General features: G+C 38.8%; 1 protein-coding gene, 1 long non-coding RNA gene and 1 pseudogene across 2 annotated transcripts in view; 1 reads left to right on the top strand and 2 right to left on the bottom strand.

Moving 5' to 3' along the window:
- LOC146459316 (uncharacterized) overlaps positions 1–8,351 on the bottom strand; it is a 329,226-nt gene extending 320,875 nt beyond the window's left edge. The window contains exon 1 of the mRNA XM_085089684.1: positions 8,180–8,351. Coding sequence (XP_084945810.1) covers positions 8,180–8,236 — 57 coding nt within the window. The 5' untranslated portion in view covers positions 8,237–8,351. The remainder of the gene's footprint in view (positions 1–8,179) is intronic.
- LOC146459317 (uncharacterized) lies at positions 3,025–7,533 on the top strand. Its single transcript, XR_014857984.1, has 2 exons — positions 3,025–4,639; positions 6,035–7,533. It is a non-coding gene; the product is annotated as an uncharacterized LOC146459317 (long non-coding RNA).
- A 6,418-nt stretch (positions 8,352–14,769) lies between the features above and the next one.
- LOC146459315 (uncharacterized) lies at positions 14,770–17,585 on the bottom strand (annotated as a pseudogene).
- Between the last annotated feature and the right edge of the window lie 1,739 nt (positions 17,586–19,324).

The raw sequence follows: 19,324 nt of genomic DNA, 5'->3' as shown, positions 1-19,324 counted from the left end.
ACGGAACATAAACGATTTCTTGACGAGAATCTCCAGTTAAAAGCAGGATTTAAATGGTTGCTGAAAGAAGTTTTGGTCATTAAGGATAACAAAGAAATATTTGACACCTTGCACACGGCAGCTTATGGGCGGAAGGATATTTTTCGGCCGATGGTTGTCATGACGGACTTTGAAGAATTCAACTCAGTTTAACGGCTGCAGTGTATTACAGTGATTTCGCACAACAAATCATCAAAAATGCGGCTGTATCCAACTGAAGCTATAAATTGATACATTTTGAAATATCCAGTTCTCGATATTTCACGAGGTAAGTGGAATTTATCATTATTTTCTTAGTAAATCGTTATTTTTATGTTGTTATGCTAATTACGAAGGCGGTGTTTGTTGACAAAAGTACAGTTAAAACTTCTACTTCTTCGATTTTCTCTTTTTAACTGCCCAAGAATTTTTTTGCATATTCTTACAGATGAGACATTGCTCTTTAACTGGGATGCTGTTTTAGGATGCCAACTAATGTATCTTTAGCGATATTTTCCTTTAAACTCGGCCATTTTTTGGGCACTGGAAGAGTAGTTCAATAGGGAAGAAATTAAAAATTTTGTAAAAAAATCAGATTTCGATCAAATTCCCAAAAAAGCTTCTCAACACAACAACAAACATTTGCTTGCCTGGAATAATGAGATTTTGTTCGGATTTGTAACGCTTTCTTTGTAAGGCAAATTCTTAAAAGTGTGGCCTAAAATGGCCGCTGAAAGCCCTCTCAGAGCGGTAAAACCAAGATGGTCGCATTACAGCTAAAATACGAATCGAACTGAGCTGAAAGTTGTATTTATGTGAATCACTTATATAGACCATTCTTCTGAGAAAGTTTGAGGGATTTCATTTTTTCTCGTCCAAACGACGATAGTCGATATTTACAGAGGACGGCTCTTAAATATTCAATCAGTTACCCTGTCTCCAGTTGGTTGCCATCTCTGTAAAGAATACCTTCATTGCCAAATTTTGTTATGTGGAATCTGTTAACGCTGCTTGCGTGTTCATTGATGTCAAATTTTGGCAAGACAAATTTCGTAAACGCTTCACCAGTGTTGTTTCAATTTGCTGCTAATTCCACAAGCTCGGCTTTCTTCCCCCCACAATTTGTTTCTGTACCAAATATCACAAAAAGTATAATGTGAAATTTGCATTAAACTTTTTAATGTTTTTTGGCCTGCTGCGAAATAGAGGGACATGATTTTCAATGTGGCACAGTTACATGCATTTAAAACTTATGGTTCCAAAGATAGAGCACTTCCAGATTCATAAACAGTTCACTCTCTAGGTTCTAAAAGTACATTCTTGCTTGAGCGGATTTCGGAGAGTGGTCTCTTTCTTCTTTTAAACTCTGTCGTTTGTTTGCACTTTGTCTTGCTTTCTTTCGTAGTCCATATTCTTAATTTGCCCGTCCAAGATAGACTTAGGCGTAATATGTACAGTTTCCAATACTTTTGTGAGGCCCTGCTTGCTAATATTCATTTGTACTACAGCACATGGCACTCGCTGGTTCTACCATAGGAACGACTTTGATAAACGAGATTTTCGCCGTCAGTGAAGGCCTTTTATAAGTAAGATAAATTTTTATAGATATTTAGTATATCATATGTTGATTTTCTTTGTAATATCACCAGTTGCTAATGAGTTAAATTAACCACACACTAATATGTGAACGCGTTTTGTCCACAACCAGTGTAATGCCATGTAATAACGTCAGGAGTTTTTTGGAGCAACCGTTTAACTTTTTGTTCTATTTCAATATACTCTTTTAATGTACTGTATACTCTTTTTCTGTACTGACCAAACTACACAAACTATGTTAGTATATATGGGTTTAATTCGTGGAATAGATTTTTTTGCCTTTATAGTTTTTCACGCACGATCTGTGGGTGAATTTTATTCGTATGAACCCTTTGAACCTATTCTCCCGTATGGCGTTGGTTTCAGTTTAATCTTATATGTATACAAAATCCTAATGTGTGGCCATTCAAATGGAAGCTACTAAACAGTACTTCTCTGTGTTACTCTTCAGACAAAGCTACATTATACAGTAGCTCTGAACACGAATATTTCACAAAGAGACATTAAAGGAAATCACTGTCCTTAAAACGCTTTGAAAATATAATCATTTGGTAAAAGAATTATTAATTGTCTAAGGGGCTATATGTAACACTCGAAGGAGCGTTACATACGATTACCAAACACCTCGAAGATGGTTAAAAAAAGTCGACTGCGCCTCGTTTTTTAAACCCACTTTTCGATGTGTCGGTAGAAATCGGACGAAAGCAACTCTTCCTCGTGTTTAAGTGATCAGCATGGCTTGCCCTTTACTTAATTCAGGCTAACTATTTCCTTCACAATCTCAAACCTCCCAAAACTGCAATTTCCACAGTCGTATAGGTTTTCGCAGTTAATCAGTTTCACTTGTTGATCTCACGAAAGAAGAAAAATAATCTCAGGAATTGAGAACGTGAATTTGATCCAAAACTTTTCTTTACTAAAAATTATGCCAGTATCAGTAAAAACAAATAGAACCATTTGTATCTTTTAAGTCAATGTACCATTGCTTTCCCTACAAATGGTATCCTTAATAGATTCTACATACCAGGTTAAAGGTGCTTAATCTTTAAAGCTATGATTGAAGTGTTTAAATCTATCTGTCAATAGCCAAAGGCAGATGACAATCAAGCCTTTAGACATGAACCATGTGTCGACATTCTTGGTAGGTGACCAGTTTTATAACTTCTCAAACCTTTTTAAAATTATTAATCGTCAGAGAACGTACAGAAACAAACAAAAGGGAAGATCGTTAGGAAGAATTTCAGAACTTTTTCAGCTCACGTCTATAAAAATCTTTTTTCAAAGGCGTGAAAGCCATTTGAAACTTTCGTAACACCAAACATTGACCCGTGTCGTTCAGAAAGCGAAACTAGGCCGGATAAATTGGAGGGGGGGGGGGGGGGGGTTCTGTTTCTTAAATGTGCAGCTAAACAAATCGGAACAAACTGAACTTTGGAAGCGTGCGTGTTATGGATCCCAGTTAAATTTTCTGAAACGGATCTCGGAAAACCGAAGAGATGTGTGAAAAATCTTTTTTTTTGTTAAAGTCATTGTGATAATTGAGTTGCCAAGGGCAGGTTCATAAGACGTGTTCTAGAAAGAGCTAAAATTCGAAGTGGAAAATTACTTGAGTCAAGTCTTATTCCAGATTTGAGGGGTTTGTCTTTTTGTAAAATTATTTTATTGATGTAAGTGTGCAAGTACTCAGCGCAAAATTGCTTCTTGAAAACACTAAGCGCGATTGTCCGTTTGTAGTGATCGTTGGCGAGAAATATCAACATAAAGCAATGAGCTCACAGTCTTCAATCAGTATTACATAAACATAGTCAACTTGTTTTTTTTTTTTTTTTTTTTTAAACGGATATCAAAGATCCTTGCAATAGGCTCACAAAGCTGACAGGCATATGATCATTTTCTACTTGTAGTTTGTTTATTTCACCGTGTGTCTAACATGAGATTCTTGCATGCTTTCTCTTCTGTTGTACTGTTGATTTTAATTTCGTTCGTTCTTTTCCTTGTTGGTCTTCAGAGGAGGAATAAGATGCCAATCTTCAGACGTTAAAGCATTGTCTCTCATTTATGAACTTTCTCCTGTGAATTATCAAGGGAGCATGTTTCGTAATTCTGTAGCTAGTAAAAGAGTGCATGCTCATTTTTCAATTTTGTAAGCTGCGAAGCCGGATCAATGAATTAAGACGCAAACTTAAGATTATATATAGTCCTTGAATAGTTCTAGAAGTCGAACGAAATGCATGATATTGCGTACCAGGTTAAAGGTGCTGCATCTTTAATGCTATGATTGAAGTGTTTAACACCATTAGTCATTATATTTAGATCACTGAGTACGTGGCGGATCATGTATCAGTTTGGAATAATTGTGTTTCCTTTCTTTACTTTTATCTTAAATTTCCGAAAATTTAAGGTGGCTTTGAACCCCTACTTTTTAGCTTTTGCAAAAAAAACTAAATAAAAACATACGTATCCAAACATGCTAATTACAATCCAAAATAATAATAATAATAATAATAATAATAATAATAATAATAATAATAATAATAATAATAATGCTCAGCGAGCTATAGCCAATTAAAGCTAAAATGTAGGCTGATCTTTAGAGGTTGTAGTGTTGCTATAGTGATCTATGTTGTCGAGAAAATGACCTTCACCCGCACAGCACGAAGGTTTGTTCCAACTGAGCTAATAAAGCAGACAAGTCACCACAGCATGCTTTGCCAACCGTGTGCAACCATCACTGCCCACGTTGAAAACAACTACAGAATTCGTAGTGCCAGGGAGTAAACTGCGCTTTGCACGTTCTTCAAATTAAAACTCAAGCATGGATTCAAAGCGTGTCTTTATCCTGTTGACTTTTTGGTTGCTTCTGATATGCATTCTGATGGAAAACGGGGAGGCCTTTGATCGACCACAAAAAAGAAGACGAAGACGTTTCAGAAGGCTGAAGAGGTGTTCAAGAAGAAGGAGTGAGAGAGGAACAAAGGCGGATGATATCAAGCCTTCAAAAATGAACCATGTGTCGACGATCTTGGTAGGTGACTAGTTTTATAACTTCCAATACCTTTTTAAAATCATTAAGCGTCAGAGAACATACGGAAACAAACGAAAGAGAAGATCATTGGGAAGAATCTCAGAACTTTTTTGTCAATTTCCTTTATACATGTGGATAAATATTCGTTGTCATTTGCTACTTGTTATCATTATATCGATGAAGGGATTTACAGCATGTTTTCTGGAAACGAAAGCGTTAAGCTCATGTCGGTGAAAACCTTTTTTTCAAAAACCTCAATGGCCCAAGAATCTCGATTTCAACAGTGCATTTTCGTTGTAAAAACATTAGAAACTTTAGTAAAACGGGAAATTGATCCATGTTATTTAGAAAGCGAAACTAGGCCGGCTAAATTAGGAGGGATGGGTTTCTGTTTCTAAAATGTTCAGCTAAACAAATCGGAACAAGTTAAAATTTGTTAGCGTACGTACTATGAATCCCTATTAAATTTCTGAGAGGGATCTTGATAAACTGAAGATCACGTATGAAAAATCAGTTTTCTGGTTAAATATTCTGATAAATGAGTTGGTGTCAGATTCATAAAACGTGTTCTGCAATAAGGTAAAATCCGAATTGGTAAATTACTTGAGTGAAGTCTTATTCCAGATGTGAGGAGTTTTCCTTTTTGTAAACTGATAATTTTATTGATGTAAGTTTCCAGGTACCTAGCACAACATTGCTTCTTGAAAACACTTAAGGCGCGGTTGTCCTTTTCTTGTGAAACTGAGTTGGCGAGAAACTATTTCTCCTAATTGAGAGATCCACATAAAACAATGAGCTCACAGTCTCCAATCGGTATTCCATAAACATAATCAACTTATATTACAGCAGAAAAAAAGTCTCTCTGCGGCTAATATTTACCTATATTTACGATTTTTATTTTAATAAAACAGCATCTTTCACAATTGAACTGTTTTATTGAGTGATGTGGCTGAATTAGCTATCTTGAGACGGAATCTGGAAGGAATTATCATTCGTTTGTTTGTTTGTGTGTTTATTTTATTATAAAAATGTCACTGAAATGAAAATTTTATAAACACAGGGAGATGTGTGGGCAATTAGAAAAGTTGTTTTCTTGATTCATTAACACCAAAGATGAAAAAAAAAAACAACAACAACAACAACATTTATATTGAGTTAACAGCACAGGTTTAAAACATAGTGAACTAAACTGCTCGAAATAGAGTATCGGTGTTTTTTTTTTTTTTGGAAACAATTGACTCACAAAGCCAACATAATAAACACAGATGGCAGGCATGTGATCATTTTCTACTTGTAGTTTTGTTTATTTCAGTGTGTGTTTATCATGGGTTTCAAGGCATGCTTCTCTTCTGTTGTATTGTTGATTTTAATTTCGTTTGCTATTTTCATTGTTAGGCTTCAGAGGAGGAATAAGATGCCAACCTTCAGACGGTGAAGCTTTGTCTCCGATTTATGAACTTATTCATGTGAAATATCAAGGGAGCATTTTTCATAATCCTGTAGTTAGTAAAGAGCGCAAGCACATTTTTAATTTTGTAAGGTTTGAAGCCGTACCAGTGAATTAAGATGCCATTTTAAGATTCAGTATATTCGTAGAATTATTCTAGAAGTCAAACCAAATGCATTGTTCTAATAAAATGAGTTTTATTGGGAAGAAACTCTGCAGTCAGTATGTTTACAGTAGTTCGGTTTTCTGACTCATTGGAGTCAGCGGGTGAGTAATCTCAAGCTTTGACAAAATAGATTTTCGCCTTCGGAAGGTCTCTTGTTGATAAGACATCTTTTCTCTTGTAAATAAAATAAATTTTGATAGATATTTCAGGGGCACCCAATGGATCATTTCGGTAAATTATCTGTTCGGAAAGCCCTAAATCCCGTACAATTTTCTAAAGGGAATTTTCACCACGAACGTTCGTGATATAGAAAATTTGAGGCCTAGTGTTTTCGGATTGATAAAAAATGTGGTTTCGGGTACCGAAAAAAGGTCAGCTAAGATTTTCGGAAAGGAAATAAGACCTAAGGTTTTCGGGAAATGGGCAAAAATGCTTTAGTATTTTCGAAAAGACTCAAGTTCGTCTAGAATGACCGAACAGATAACAATATTATAGCGCGGCCTAAAATGATCCTATAGAGCTTTAAAGGCACTCCAGATAGCCTAAAATAGCATTTAAAGGATCTGAGAGAAGACTGTCGTTGGATGCCCCTGATATTTGTCAAAAGTTTCCGCAATGTGTTAAGAGAAAACAAAGAAAATATATGTTCGTAATTATAATAAAATTTTGCTAGTGTTACCTTTGAATTTCTCTAAGAATTATTGATCATTTGAGAAGCCATATCAAATACTCGAAAGTGTGTTTTCATCAGATATCCAAACACTTCGACGTCTTCAAAAGAAAAATACTCCGGCTGCGCCTTGATTTTTCAACCTACTTCTTAGTGTTTGGATGTCTGATGAAACACAATTTCTCGTGTTTGATACATTACTTCGTATCTCATATTTAGGTTTTCCTTGTAAGCTTATCAGTTGCTAATGAGTAAAATTAACCATACAATAATATGTAAACGCTTTTTGCCCATAATCCTCATCATCTTTATCATATCTTTATTAACCTTTGGGTTTAAGAGTAGCTTCCCTGTGTTACTCTTTGGTAAAAGCTAGAGAGCCATTAAAGAAAATCGTTGCTGCCCTTAACGTGTTTTGGCAATGAGACCTTAATTAGAAATAAAAGTTAATGTTAAAAAAAAACGGCGTTTCGACCCTCCGACGGACATTATAAAGTTCAAGGTAAGAAGTAAAATTAGCATGTGGTTATGTGGGACTAATGAGATACTGACTAAAAGCTCCAAGATATCTACATGATCGAAACAATACAAGAAAATAATTGCGTGGATGATAAAACAGGAACCCTAAAAACAATTAAAAGTGTTTAAAAGTGAAATAATTCAACAAATAACTTCGAAGGGATCGAGTCGCATTGTTTATTCAGTTTCGGCTTTAGGTCGCGAATAAAGCACATCTCGAAGATCAAGCAGTCGAGTTTGCTCTGGCAATTTATTAGGATCTTAAAGTTGCTTGCAATGGTCTCTGGATCCTTTCCAAGGTCATCCTTTAGGTAATTACCGATTATGTATCGTTTGTATTCCTCCACACGTTCAAGTCTGAAGTGTCGATTAGTGAAGCCAACATAGTCTGCATCGCGCAGACCACACTTGAAATAATAAGCAACGTTTTGTTGATTCATAATTGGAGGTTTATGTTCCTTTGTTCTGATTTTTCCTTTGATCTTCTGACTGGTGTAGACAGGATGGACATCAACATCAATCTTTCGGATGAGATCACTAAGTTGGTGTCTTACAGCGTTCGCTGCTTTCTGATCTTTGAAAGGTAAGAGGTTTCTGACGGGAGCATCACGTTCGCCGGATACCCGTTGTTTCTAACACGCAATCTCAGTAACTTCCGTTTCAATAAAATATCTGATGGTGTTCTCTACGAGGTTTCAGAATAATGCAAGCGATCAAAAATCCCTTTAAGACGTTCACATTCCTGATGGAAAAAATGCCAATTCGAAGAGACGGTTTGAACGCCCCATTTAACATTGTTTTCAGCAGAGAATGATTGTACTAGTTCACATCAACATGGCTTTGGTACGGTGCAGTAAAAGCCCAGTATCGGTTGGTTTCCTGTAGACCTTCTAGCCTAGTCGCGGACCATTTCTGATAATCACCATTCCAAGAAAGGGAAGTTTGCCGTTGTCTTCCAGTTCCATTGTGAAACTGACTGAGGGGTGGATTTCATTCAGTGTTGACAAGAATTCAGAGTCGGGTAAATGAAACATTCGCCATTTTTCTGAGGGTGTAATCGACATAGCGTTTATAGGAAGCAGGCATCTTGTTTTAGTTTATCAGTTGTTCTTCGATATTGCACATAAAGTCATTTGCCATGAATGGCCCGAGTGGCGAGCCCGCCCATAGCAACTCCGTCCGCTTGTTCAAGATGCGGCAAACTTCCCTTTCTTGGAACGGTGATTATCAGAAATGGTCTGCGACTACACACGAAGGTCATTAATCGTCAAAGAACGTACAGAAACAAACAAAGGGAAGATCGTTAGGAAGAATTTCAGAACTTTTTTTTCAATTTCATTTATTCATGTCGATAAATGTTCGTTGTCATTTGAGTCTTGTTATCATTGTATTGCATAAGGGATTTACAACATGTTTTCAGGAAACACAAACGTTCAGCTCATATAGGTGAAAATCGTTTTTCAAAGGCCTGAATGGCCTAAGAATCTCGAATTCAACAGTGCTATTTCTGGTGTAAAGCCATTTGAAAGCGAAACTAGGCCGGCTAAATTGGAGGGATGGGCTTCTGCTTCTGCTAAACAAATCAGCACTAATCAAACTTTGGTAGCGTACTATGATATCCCTGTTAATGTTTCTGAAAGGGATCTTGGAAAACTGAAGATGACGTATGAAAAATCATTATTATGAAAGGTGTTTGTCATCGTGGTTTAAAATGATAGATGAGTTAATCGTTTGTCTCACGATTGAGTCACAAAGATGTGGATCGCGACGTTTCGACCGCTATACTGCTGGTCTTCATCAGGCGATGGTGTCGACTGATTGCGTGACAGTATAAGTAGCACCTTGGTTTGTGTTGATTGGTGCGTTTCGATCCTCTCTTAGGCTGTTGTCGATTGGAGGATTTCGATCCTCGTCGTTCAGACTAGAAATTGTTCCCTCGGCCGTCCGCCTTGGTACCGATCGGTTGCTGTGTAGTTTGATCGTGGGCATCCACGCTTCCGGAATTTCAATTCCATTATCCCTATTGATGTTGTCAGGGTGAAGTCTTATGTGAATAGCCTCTTTAACCCTACGGGTGTACCAATGTGGGTCTCGGTCAATAAACTTAACCTCATCCCAGAGCGGATAGTGGCCCGTCGCATTGCTGTGTTCTGAAACGGCGGAGGATTGGGTTCGAGCAAGCCGTATGTCTCTATCGTGTTCCTTAATCCTTTCATGCATAGATCTTCCCGTCTCTCCAATATAGACCTTGCCACACTCACAGGGAATCTTGTAGACTACTCCATCTTGTTTTGCAGGGTCGACAGTGTCCTTAGGTCGCACTAGGTGTGATCTAAGTGTTGTGTCAGATCTGAAAACTGTCCGTATGCCTTGCTGTTGTAGGCAACGGCGAAGAGCCTCTGATAACCCTTTGACGTATGGTAGCACCGCAGTAGATTTAATTTCAGGCGCTGGTTCTTTTGTGGCTGTTTGTTTCTTTGTTTTCGTAATGTTTTTCACAAACGAAAACGGATAACCGTTAGAAACAAGAACTGATGAGAGGTGTTTCTTTTCTTGCGAGATAACTGATGGTTTAGTTATGAGGTGTTTCGATCTATCGTACAGGCACTTGACAATACCGCGTTTTACAGATTGCGGGTGGTGTGAATCATACGCTAGGTATTGGTCAGTGTGTGTAGGCTTTCTGTAAACACTGGTAGAGAGGTAGCCATCCGAATCTCTAGTTACCAACGTGTCAAGAAAGGGTATGGTGTTGTTGGTCTCAGTTTCCATTGTGAAGCGGATCGTTGGTTGTTGACTATTGAGGTGTTGCAGGAAAATGTCAACTTTGTCTCGACTCAAGATGGTAAAATCATTTTTTTAGTTAAACATTCTGATAACTGAGTAAGCGTCAGGTTTATAAGACGTGTTCTGGAATAAGTAAATTACTTGAGTCAAGTCTTATTCCAGATTAGACGGTTTTTTGTAAAATCATTTTATTGATGTAAGTGTCCAAGTCCTCAACACGATAATGCTTCTTGAAAACACTAAGCGCGATTGTCCTTTTGTAGTGATCGTTGGCAAGAAACGATTCCCCTAATTGAGATATCAACGTAAAACAATGAGCTCACAGTCTTCAATCGGAATTCCATAACCATAGTCAACTTACAAAAGAAAAAAAAATCGCCCCGAAGCAAATATTAACCTATATTTAGGTTTTTTTTTTTTTAATGAAACAGCATCCTTCACAATTGCAATGTGTCATCGAGCGGATGTGGCCGAACGAGCTACCCTGAGTAGAAATCTGGAAGGAATTTTTTTTTTTATTATAAAAAAAAGTCACAAAAGTGAAAAGTTTATAAATACAGGAAGAAGTGTAGGCAACTAGATTGTTGAGAAGTCTTTAAGTTTCGGAACTATTACTGGTGGATTAATTCATTAACACCAATGACAGATGGATAATAATAGCTATTTATATCCAGTTAACACAACAAGTTTCAAAGACAGCGAACTAAGCTGCTTGAAATCAGGTTTTTTTTTTTTAACGGATATCATAGATATAACAAACGCAGATGACAGGCACGTGATCATTTTCTACTTGTTGTTTGTTTATTTCAGTGCCTGTTTAAAATGGGTTTCTTGCATACTTCTCTTCGGTTGTACTGTTGATTTTAATTTTGTTTGTTGTTTTTCTTTTTAGGCTTCAGAGGAGGAATCAAGAAGATGCCAATCTTCAGCCGTTTAAGCATTGTATCTGATTTATGAACTTTCTCTTGTGAATTATCAAGAGAGCATTTTTCATAATTCTGTAGCTAGTAAATTAAGAGTGCAAGCTTATTTTTAGCTTTGTAAGGTGTGAAGCAGGATTAATAAATTCCATAAGATTCCTAGAATAGTTCTAGAAGTCAAACCAAATGCATTTTTCTCATAAAAATGAGTTTTATTGTGAACAAAGTATGCAGGCGGTATGTCTGGATATGGATACCGCGTGCCAGGTTAAAGGTGCTTCATCTTTAAAGCTATGATTGAAGTGTTTGACTCCATTAGTCAATCTATTAGATCACTGTTTACTGATCACAGCGACGGATCACTTTGAGCTAATTATGTTTCCCTCTTTAGTTTTATGTTGAATTTCCAAAAAATTAAGGTTGCTGTGTATCCCTACTTTTATAACGTTGCAAAAAACTGTGTCCAGACAAGCTAATCACAATCCTTTAATAAAAAAAAATAAGAGTCTGCGAGCTATAGCCGCTTACGGCTTAAATGTAGGATGTTCTTAAAGGGGAAGTATCACGCAAATTTGCTGTCATTTCAAAACCCAAAAACGTTTGTCTCTCAGCAGAAACAAAGAAACAATTGCCAAGTTTGTTATAAATTATCACCACAGTGCAGTAAAACTGTCGATTAGTGCCTCTGACCAGAGACAGAGTAGGCCGGTATGGATTGAAAGTTGAGAAATGTTAGGCTAATGTTTTTCAAGTTCTCGCATTTTTGTTTCCAAAATGGGTTAGAACAGATCACGAGTTGTTCCTTTCAAGAATTGAGTTGATTTCTTTCCTCTCGTTATTCTCGAATCATTTGGCAGCTGATTGAAAGTCTTATTTTATCATTTTTAACAAAAGATACCAAAAAATCCTATGATACTTCCCCTTTAAGAGTGTAACATTTGCGACGAAAGACGAGACTTCGAGGGGTGTCGCTAAGGCGTTTTTGCAAGGTGTCGCTGGTGTTGGGACTATTTTACAGGTCGTTGACGCAAAACCACGAAAACCAAGATGACGGTTAACGGTGTTTATTGAGAGACGAAGACAATCACGATCACGATCACGATCACGATCACGATCGTAAACTGAAATTACAATAATGCAATAACGAAAGTATGAATCAACTTGAATTCGTGCGTAAGGCATAAAAGAAACGCTTTACGTGCCTATGTCGATAACGCGATTAAAATAACAACAATTAAACGTAAATTAACATAAACAAAACATAAAAGGCTAAATTAAAACTACTCGAGATTTAAAGGTCGGCTACACAATGAACATTTGCGGCTGATTAACAGCCCAAAGACTGAAATTGTGGGCGTAGCTGTCTAAGCGTCTTATTCTTTCAAATTACTCTTTGATTTCAAGATAATTAGTTGTACTATTGTACAACACAGTACATATGTACGCTAACGCCCAAGGTGAAAAGTAAACTTAAACACATTGAAATAAAACTAACAAAATCACTTACATATCGGTCCCGCTTGAGCCAAAGGTTTAGTACGAAAGAACGAAGGTGCTGCTATTCAAGGCGAAATCTTGCGAAACTCTGGCTTAAAGGGACGCTAACTTAGCTTTTATATGCGCGTGGTGACGCTAAAAGATTCGATTACAAACCAATAGGAAAACAGATAAACATTGTAACTACGATCGTAACTAGGCACACAAAGTAATTGATAACTGATCTAATCAAAAACTGTTCCTTTGTTCGATATCCTTTACAAAGAGGTTATACTGTTGCTATGGTGATGTATTTTGAGAAAATTACCTACACGTTGTTGTGGTATCGGAACCGATAAAGAGTGGTAGTATTGATACGTCAAAGTGTAAGTGCTAGAAAATATGCTGGAAAATGTTGCGAGCCAGCTTGACTGTGGGTACTAAAATGTTAAGTTTTTGGCGAAGTCTTCCTCATAAAACTTTGTTGAGCGTCGCCACGAGGAGTAACTCCGCGGGATTAAGTTACTATGGCAGATTAAAAGAGGGTAACTACGCCGCCTTAGCTAAAGTTAGGCAGGCGGTACTCGAGTATGAATTAAACAGGGGCACACAACAAGAACATTTTAACAAAACACTTAAAATATTGTTACTAGTGTCTCCAAATCGTTGTGTAGCTTCTTAAGGACCTTTGATTTGTTCGGATGCTTTAGTTGAAAATTAAAGTTGCCAGACCGTAATCTCATTTACATAATTTGCGAGCTGTTTTTTGCTTTACGAAAATGTGACCATATTCGATTTGTGACAAATTTTTAGATGCGCTGGGAATCCCGGTATGAAGAATGGGTCCTTTACAAAAAAAAAAAAAATACCTGGAAACCCAACAAAGCGGTCCTCTAACATTTGGCGAGAAACGTTAAATGATGGTGATTCATCGTCAAAGATGAAAGGACACAAATGCTTGCAAAGTTACCCATTGATATTTGAACTGAGAGAGCTTTTCGCTCGGTTATTTCCCCAAAGGGCAGTTATTAAAGTTTAGAATTTTTTCCCGAAGTAACTTGAGACTCCTGGTCAACCAAGCACATTTTTAAAAAGTAAATTATAGCAATGGTTAAGCAATTAGCTTGTCCTCTTAAGCCTGCCGCACACTTGAGGAAAGAGCTGAGCAAACTGCCTCACGGGGCGATTAACTCAGCTGTTTCATCACGTGTGCGGTTGCGTTTTCGCGGGTTTTTCGCCTCGCGTAGCAGTGAGGAAAATATCTATCATGTTTGATATTTGAGATTTCGTCTCGCGAGGCAAAAGTCTCACGAAAACTTACCGCACACTTGAGGAAACAGCTAAGCTGATTGCCTCGCGAGGCAGTTTGCTCAGCTCTTTCCTCAAGTGTGCGGCAGGCTTAATTTGTCGACTCTGGAGCAATTTCGATTCTATGTTGTCGATTTGCAGAAAACTTCAGGTGACACTCACTCAATAATGAGCCAGAGGTTCTTAGCAACCACAAAAGACCTCTGGTTCCCGCTGAGATAGGGGGCAATTTGCCACCAATCTCAGCATGATATCCAGCTACTTTGAACATTCTAGTGTAATTGAAGCGCTTCTGATACTCGTTTCTGTTTGACGTGGGGCGTCAATTTTTACGCGAATGTGTCATAATCCTTAAGTGTGAACATTTATTTATTGCGAGATTTTAATTTAATGCTATCTTTAAACAAGACGCATTGGAAAAGTAACTGTGGGAACCGGAAAGCGATACCTAATATGTAGTTTGTTTTGGTTTCAGGGAATTATTCTTTAGGAGGGCTTTTTCAACAACGTTTTCAGGAAACTAGCAATCGAAGGCTCCGATTTTCTTTGTTTATCTTTCGCGACATGGTAAAAACAATCTATTCTGTTTTTGGAGGGGGGGAGATATCCCTTTTGAACGCCAATCAATTGCATTCCTAAAATCAAACATGAACTTGCAAAACGGTAAAAGTGGAAATATTCGCAAGTAATCCAAACATATCAGCTTGTGTAAACTTACACAATTGAAAGGTTCTTGAACACCGTGAAAGTAAATGTACATCATCGAGCTAAAATATTTTGCCTCTGTCAGTATCTGCCATCGATGCGTTCCCATTTTAATACCACGAACGAAACTTTTACTATAGATAAGGTTCCCGGAGAACTGATACTCTTGTTGAATAATTCCTGAATAACTGATCAAACTTCCATTTATTCGTAAAAAGCAAAGTCGAAATCTCAGTATTCCGATAGTCGATGACGCTTCACAAATGTGTTATCAGGGAAAGAAATTTGCCATCAAGCGCTCACGTTCTCAAGAAAACATAAGGCCCTGTCTACCGTGCTAGGGTTACCCTAGCAGTAGAAGTAACCCTAGCTGAGCGCGTGGGTTACTCTAGCGCCAAGGTAGCCATAGCTGCCTTGTAAACGCTCATGCTTGAGATAACTTGCCTAGCCGGGACAACTTTTCAATTGTTTCCAGACTCTGAATGCTCACAACAAACGACCAACACGGCGGACCGTGCACAACGCGGGGCTAAATTCTGGCGATATAATGTTCTTTCTCTCGTAAGGGAGGCATTGTGCTCCAAATAAACCGCACGAACAAGGCTGAATTCAATTTCCAAACACCGCAAAGCTAGCTACACCTATACGAGGCCGCTGCCCGTGTGTCTAGAAATGGCACTTACGACGTTAGCAAATCTGAGTTAGTTTACTGAGAAAGTTTGCTATTCAAGTTTACTTTGCACGGTAAAACCTAAAGAAGATAGAACCCGAGAGAAAGTTTCTCTTTTAGATGTCCCTGTGTGGGGTTCTAGTGATAGGATGTACAGGAGAATCTTTGCTGACGTCATTGTCTACATTTTGCTTAATTGGCATATATCAAACCATAAGCAGCCTGTAAACAGGCTCCCAAGTGGGGTCTAGGGCGAAGACAAAAAATCGAGCTCCCATACCGAGCTCCACTTGCCCGGTTCGCCTATTTTTCTTTTCGCTCATTACCCCACATGGGAGCCTGTTCAAAGGATAAACCATAATCTACGAACAAAAGGGGAACACAGATCACTTTTGGTAATCAGCGTGAAAAGTATTTTGCTTTCTGTAATGCAGCCATACATTCCTTGTAAAATTTTGAACGTCCGTTTCTTTGCAACATGTGGTGTCAGACACCGAAAACCCGGTTCAGGAGCGGTGAATTCAAGATCATAGCCTCATATCAAAAAAAATTATCGGATCGAAGTAAAACATGTATTTCTTGCAATAGTTTACAGTAGGCTATGTTGTGAATTTTTTTTGAGAATTTTGAGTTTTTCGCTATTGCCAACTCTGGTTGATATTTACAGACATCCACTCTTAATACAACTGAGAGAGGAGACTACCTTTCCGAATATCTTGTGGATCTAATGACACTTTACAGAACAGGCATTGGCTCACGAACACGACAACAGTAGTTTCATAATTTCATTTCTGTGCACAGTCATTGAATTAAGGCACCAGGAGGGTGGAACCGGTGTATACCACGCTTCATGAAGTCCTTAGCAGAAAGGATAACGCCCACGCCACAGCTACCACTTCCAACAACCTGACCATTAGTTGGTTGCCTCGGCATTCCAAATCTTTGAAACGTTTGCAACATGGGCCAGTGTTCTGCAAGACCTTTCTCGCACTTTGGAAACTGCGACTGAAGTTTCTTCACAATTTGACGCACATACCATGTTCTCGAGAAGGTCCATCTAATGCCATCGTCAAAGTAGGCTTGTTTGGTCACGAGATCGATAACCACAAGACCCCAATGCATGTCGTTTAAGTTGACAGGAAGAAGTACCAAGTTGAGAGCATCAGGGTTAACACCGGCCAACATTTCTCGAAAACATTCACCGATAAAGTCTTCATCACCACTGTCAAGCCAGACTATAGTATGTACTTGCAGACAGAGCACGAACTTATAAATTAAGCTGGCGGTGAATTTTTGCCAAGGCTGGGTCAATCACGGTATCGTCTACGTACCTCTCCAAGGCCAAATTACTGAACGCTCGCACATTAACGGCGTATTTACCTTCTTTCGCAATCAAATGATTGAGGGGGAACTTTTGAAGCACCTGGACAATACTTTCTCTGGTTTCTCTGTCCAAACTGTCCGGGGCTTCCATTATCCAGTTCACTTCTTCCTTTGCATTAAGCTGCATCTCGGCCACTTCTGCAAGCCATTCAAGGTGCCTCAGTCCAGCTTGAGAGAAAATTCCATGTGCACCTATGGAGACGCCGATCCCTCTATCCTCGTCGTCCAGGTCTATCCCCTTTTCAATGGCTGCCTTCTTCTCGGTTTGAATCATCGTAACTGCAGCTTTTGTTACACACGCTTGGGGACGTTGCTTGAGACTCGAAACATCGGTGTACTCGAAATCATCAGCAACTCTCAACAACCTATTCTGAAGTACTGTTGTGATGCAGTCTACTGGGGGGGAGTTTAGCTGCCAGCAATTGTTCTCTTGGGCAACCAGTAGAGAACACATCACTAAAGGGCATCTGTATCGTGGGCGTCACTGGAGGCTTACGCTTGCACGGAGTTGTTGCAGGCGACAATTGTTTTCTTTTCCTTTTACTCGGCTTGAATAGACGGCGCCGAGTATTTAGGACTTCCTCCTTCTTCAGCCTTTCAGTCTGTGGCGTCGACGATGAAGATGGCTTTGGTTTACGTCCTGGTAAGGTCTTTTTCTTTAGTGGAGAACAAGACGAGGACGAGGACGAGGACGAGGACGAGGACGAAGGCACCGAAGACGGATTACGGCGCTTTCTCTTTCTCTTCCCAGCCTTGAACAACTGTGACCGTGCACGGGAAAACGTACCTTAACGCTTATCCGTTAAACGGTCGCTAACGGACGGATAGATAACGGATAGTTAACGGCCTGCACAGCATTCTAACGTTTTATCCTAACGTTCTAACGGTTATCTAATTGTGCCTAAGCGTGCTAACGCTTTGTTCTAACGTTCTAACGGCTAACTAAGTATGCCTAACGGATGAAGAGAAAGTTCTAACGGTTGCCCAATTTGTTCTAACGGATGACTGGAGCCGTTTAACGGTTGTCTGGCGGTTTACAACTAAGGACTTTTAACGAACGAATAACTTAGCTTTCAGTCCAATGCTACCGATAAAAACATAATCGGGCCAAACCATTAGTAGTCTTACACGCACGTTTTTTTTTTTTTTAAAGAATCACAAAGTGCCGATTTCGTCAGTCGTCGATGAGACAAACATAAGTATACTTATTTCCACCGAAAGCAAAACTCAGTGATATAAACTATCACTTCCTCATCGAGATAAACAAACGCAGAATTCAAGTCCTTCGATGATGATTATCGTGTGAGATGAGAAGTTAGTCCGAGGCTAACGTCGCTAAACGAGCGTGTAAACAATTTCACTTGCCAGTCGCGGTGAACATTTTTTATTGTTTTAACTCAAATGGTTTTGTCAGTTATACTTATTTTACACAATGACTTTGTCTAGAGTTTTTTAAAGCAACTGTTTAATCCAGCTGTGGATCACGCTTTCAATTTCTTGACAGAATGCGAAAAGCGGTACCTTTGGATTCACGAGTCTCGAAGCGACGGGCGTTTTGTTGGCGCTGGTTTCATCAGATAAAGTTGTTTTTGTCACATACATGTTGTTTAAAATTGGTTTCTTCTGATTCAGAGTCAGATACAACGAGGCAACAGGCTATCAAAATATTCATCAAACTTCCCGCCGGAATATGGCCGTTTCTCACATCTTGGAAATGTAAACAACTTTATGCAAATTTTTGAACCCACACTCTGTGAATTGAGACCTGCCGAATGTAACTTGATACATGTGAAGGAATTTGGTTGCCTAGCACGTGACCAAAATCTTGCCAGTGTTTTCAGCGTGGCAGTCCGAACGACGGCTTCTGTCAGTATTTTATAACGTTAATAAAAGCTTTAAATCTTGTAAAAGATGGTATTTTGGCTTTATCCAAGCGAACGTACTGAATATAGAGATGCGTCAAGCATTAATTTGCGGTACTCAGTAGACTCGCAGTGTTTACGTTTGTTCCGGATAATCGATCTTATCGCTCACACTGGGCCCGAATGAAATTTTGGAACATTGAAGTTTCCTCATTTACCAAGCCTTTAACCAACGGTCAACTGAACGATTACATTTTGCGGCCGGAAACAGTAAATGCTTGAGGTAGAGTGAGGGAAAGTTCATGGTAAGTCAACAAATATGCAAATCGGAACCGAAGCGCGCTGGAGGAGAGAAGTCTGTTGAATTTACTGATTTTATTCCGGGTCGTAATTTATTTTTGTGACTTAATTCATGGAGCCGGACCTACGATATCTTCCGTTCCTGGTTTACAAAACTGTCTGATTTCGCGGTAAAGATAGTTCCTGCGTTCCTAGTTATATCTCATGATTGTTTTGGAACTAAATGGAAGCCAACTACAAGAGCCACCGTCCGTTAGGCTCTCGTTGCACACTGTGTTTAGGCGACCACATTCTACTTCAACGCGTGTCATGCCATTCTAACGGAATCGTTACCCGTTTAACGGGTGCTGGTTTATTCTAACGGATCCTAACGGCTTCTTTAGCCGCGCTAACGGATACAGATTGTTTGCGAACGGTTATGCTGTCCAGTCTAACGGTCTGATGCTAACGGCTAACGGATACATGTCTTTTA

The sequence above is a fragment of the Pavona decussata genome, unplaced genomic scaffold (genome assembly GCF_977016875.1).
Source record: "Pavona decussata unplaced genomic scaffold, jaPavDecu1.1 SCAFFOLD_220, whole genome shotgun sequence".
Classification (NCBI taxonomy): Eukaryota; Metazoa; Cnidaria; class Anthozoa; order Scleractinia; family Agariciidae; genus Pavona; species Pavona decussata.
Note: the sequence above shows the minus strand (reverse complement) of the source record. Positions and strands in the feature narration are given on the sequence as shown.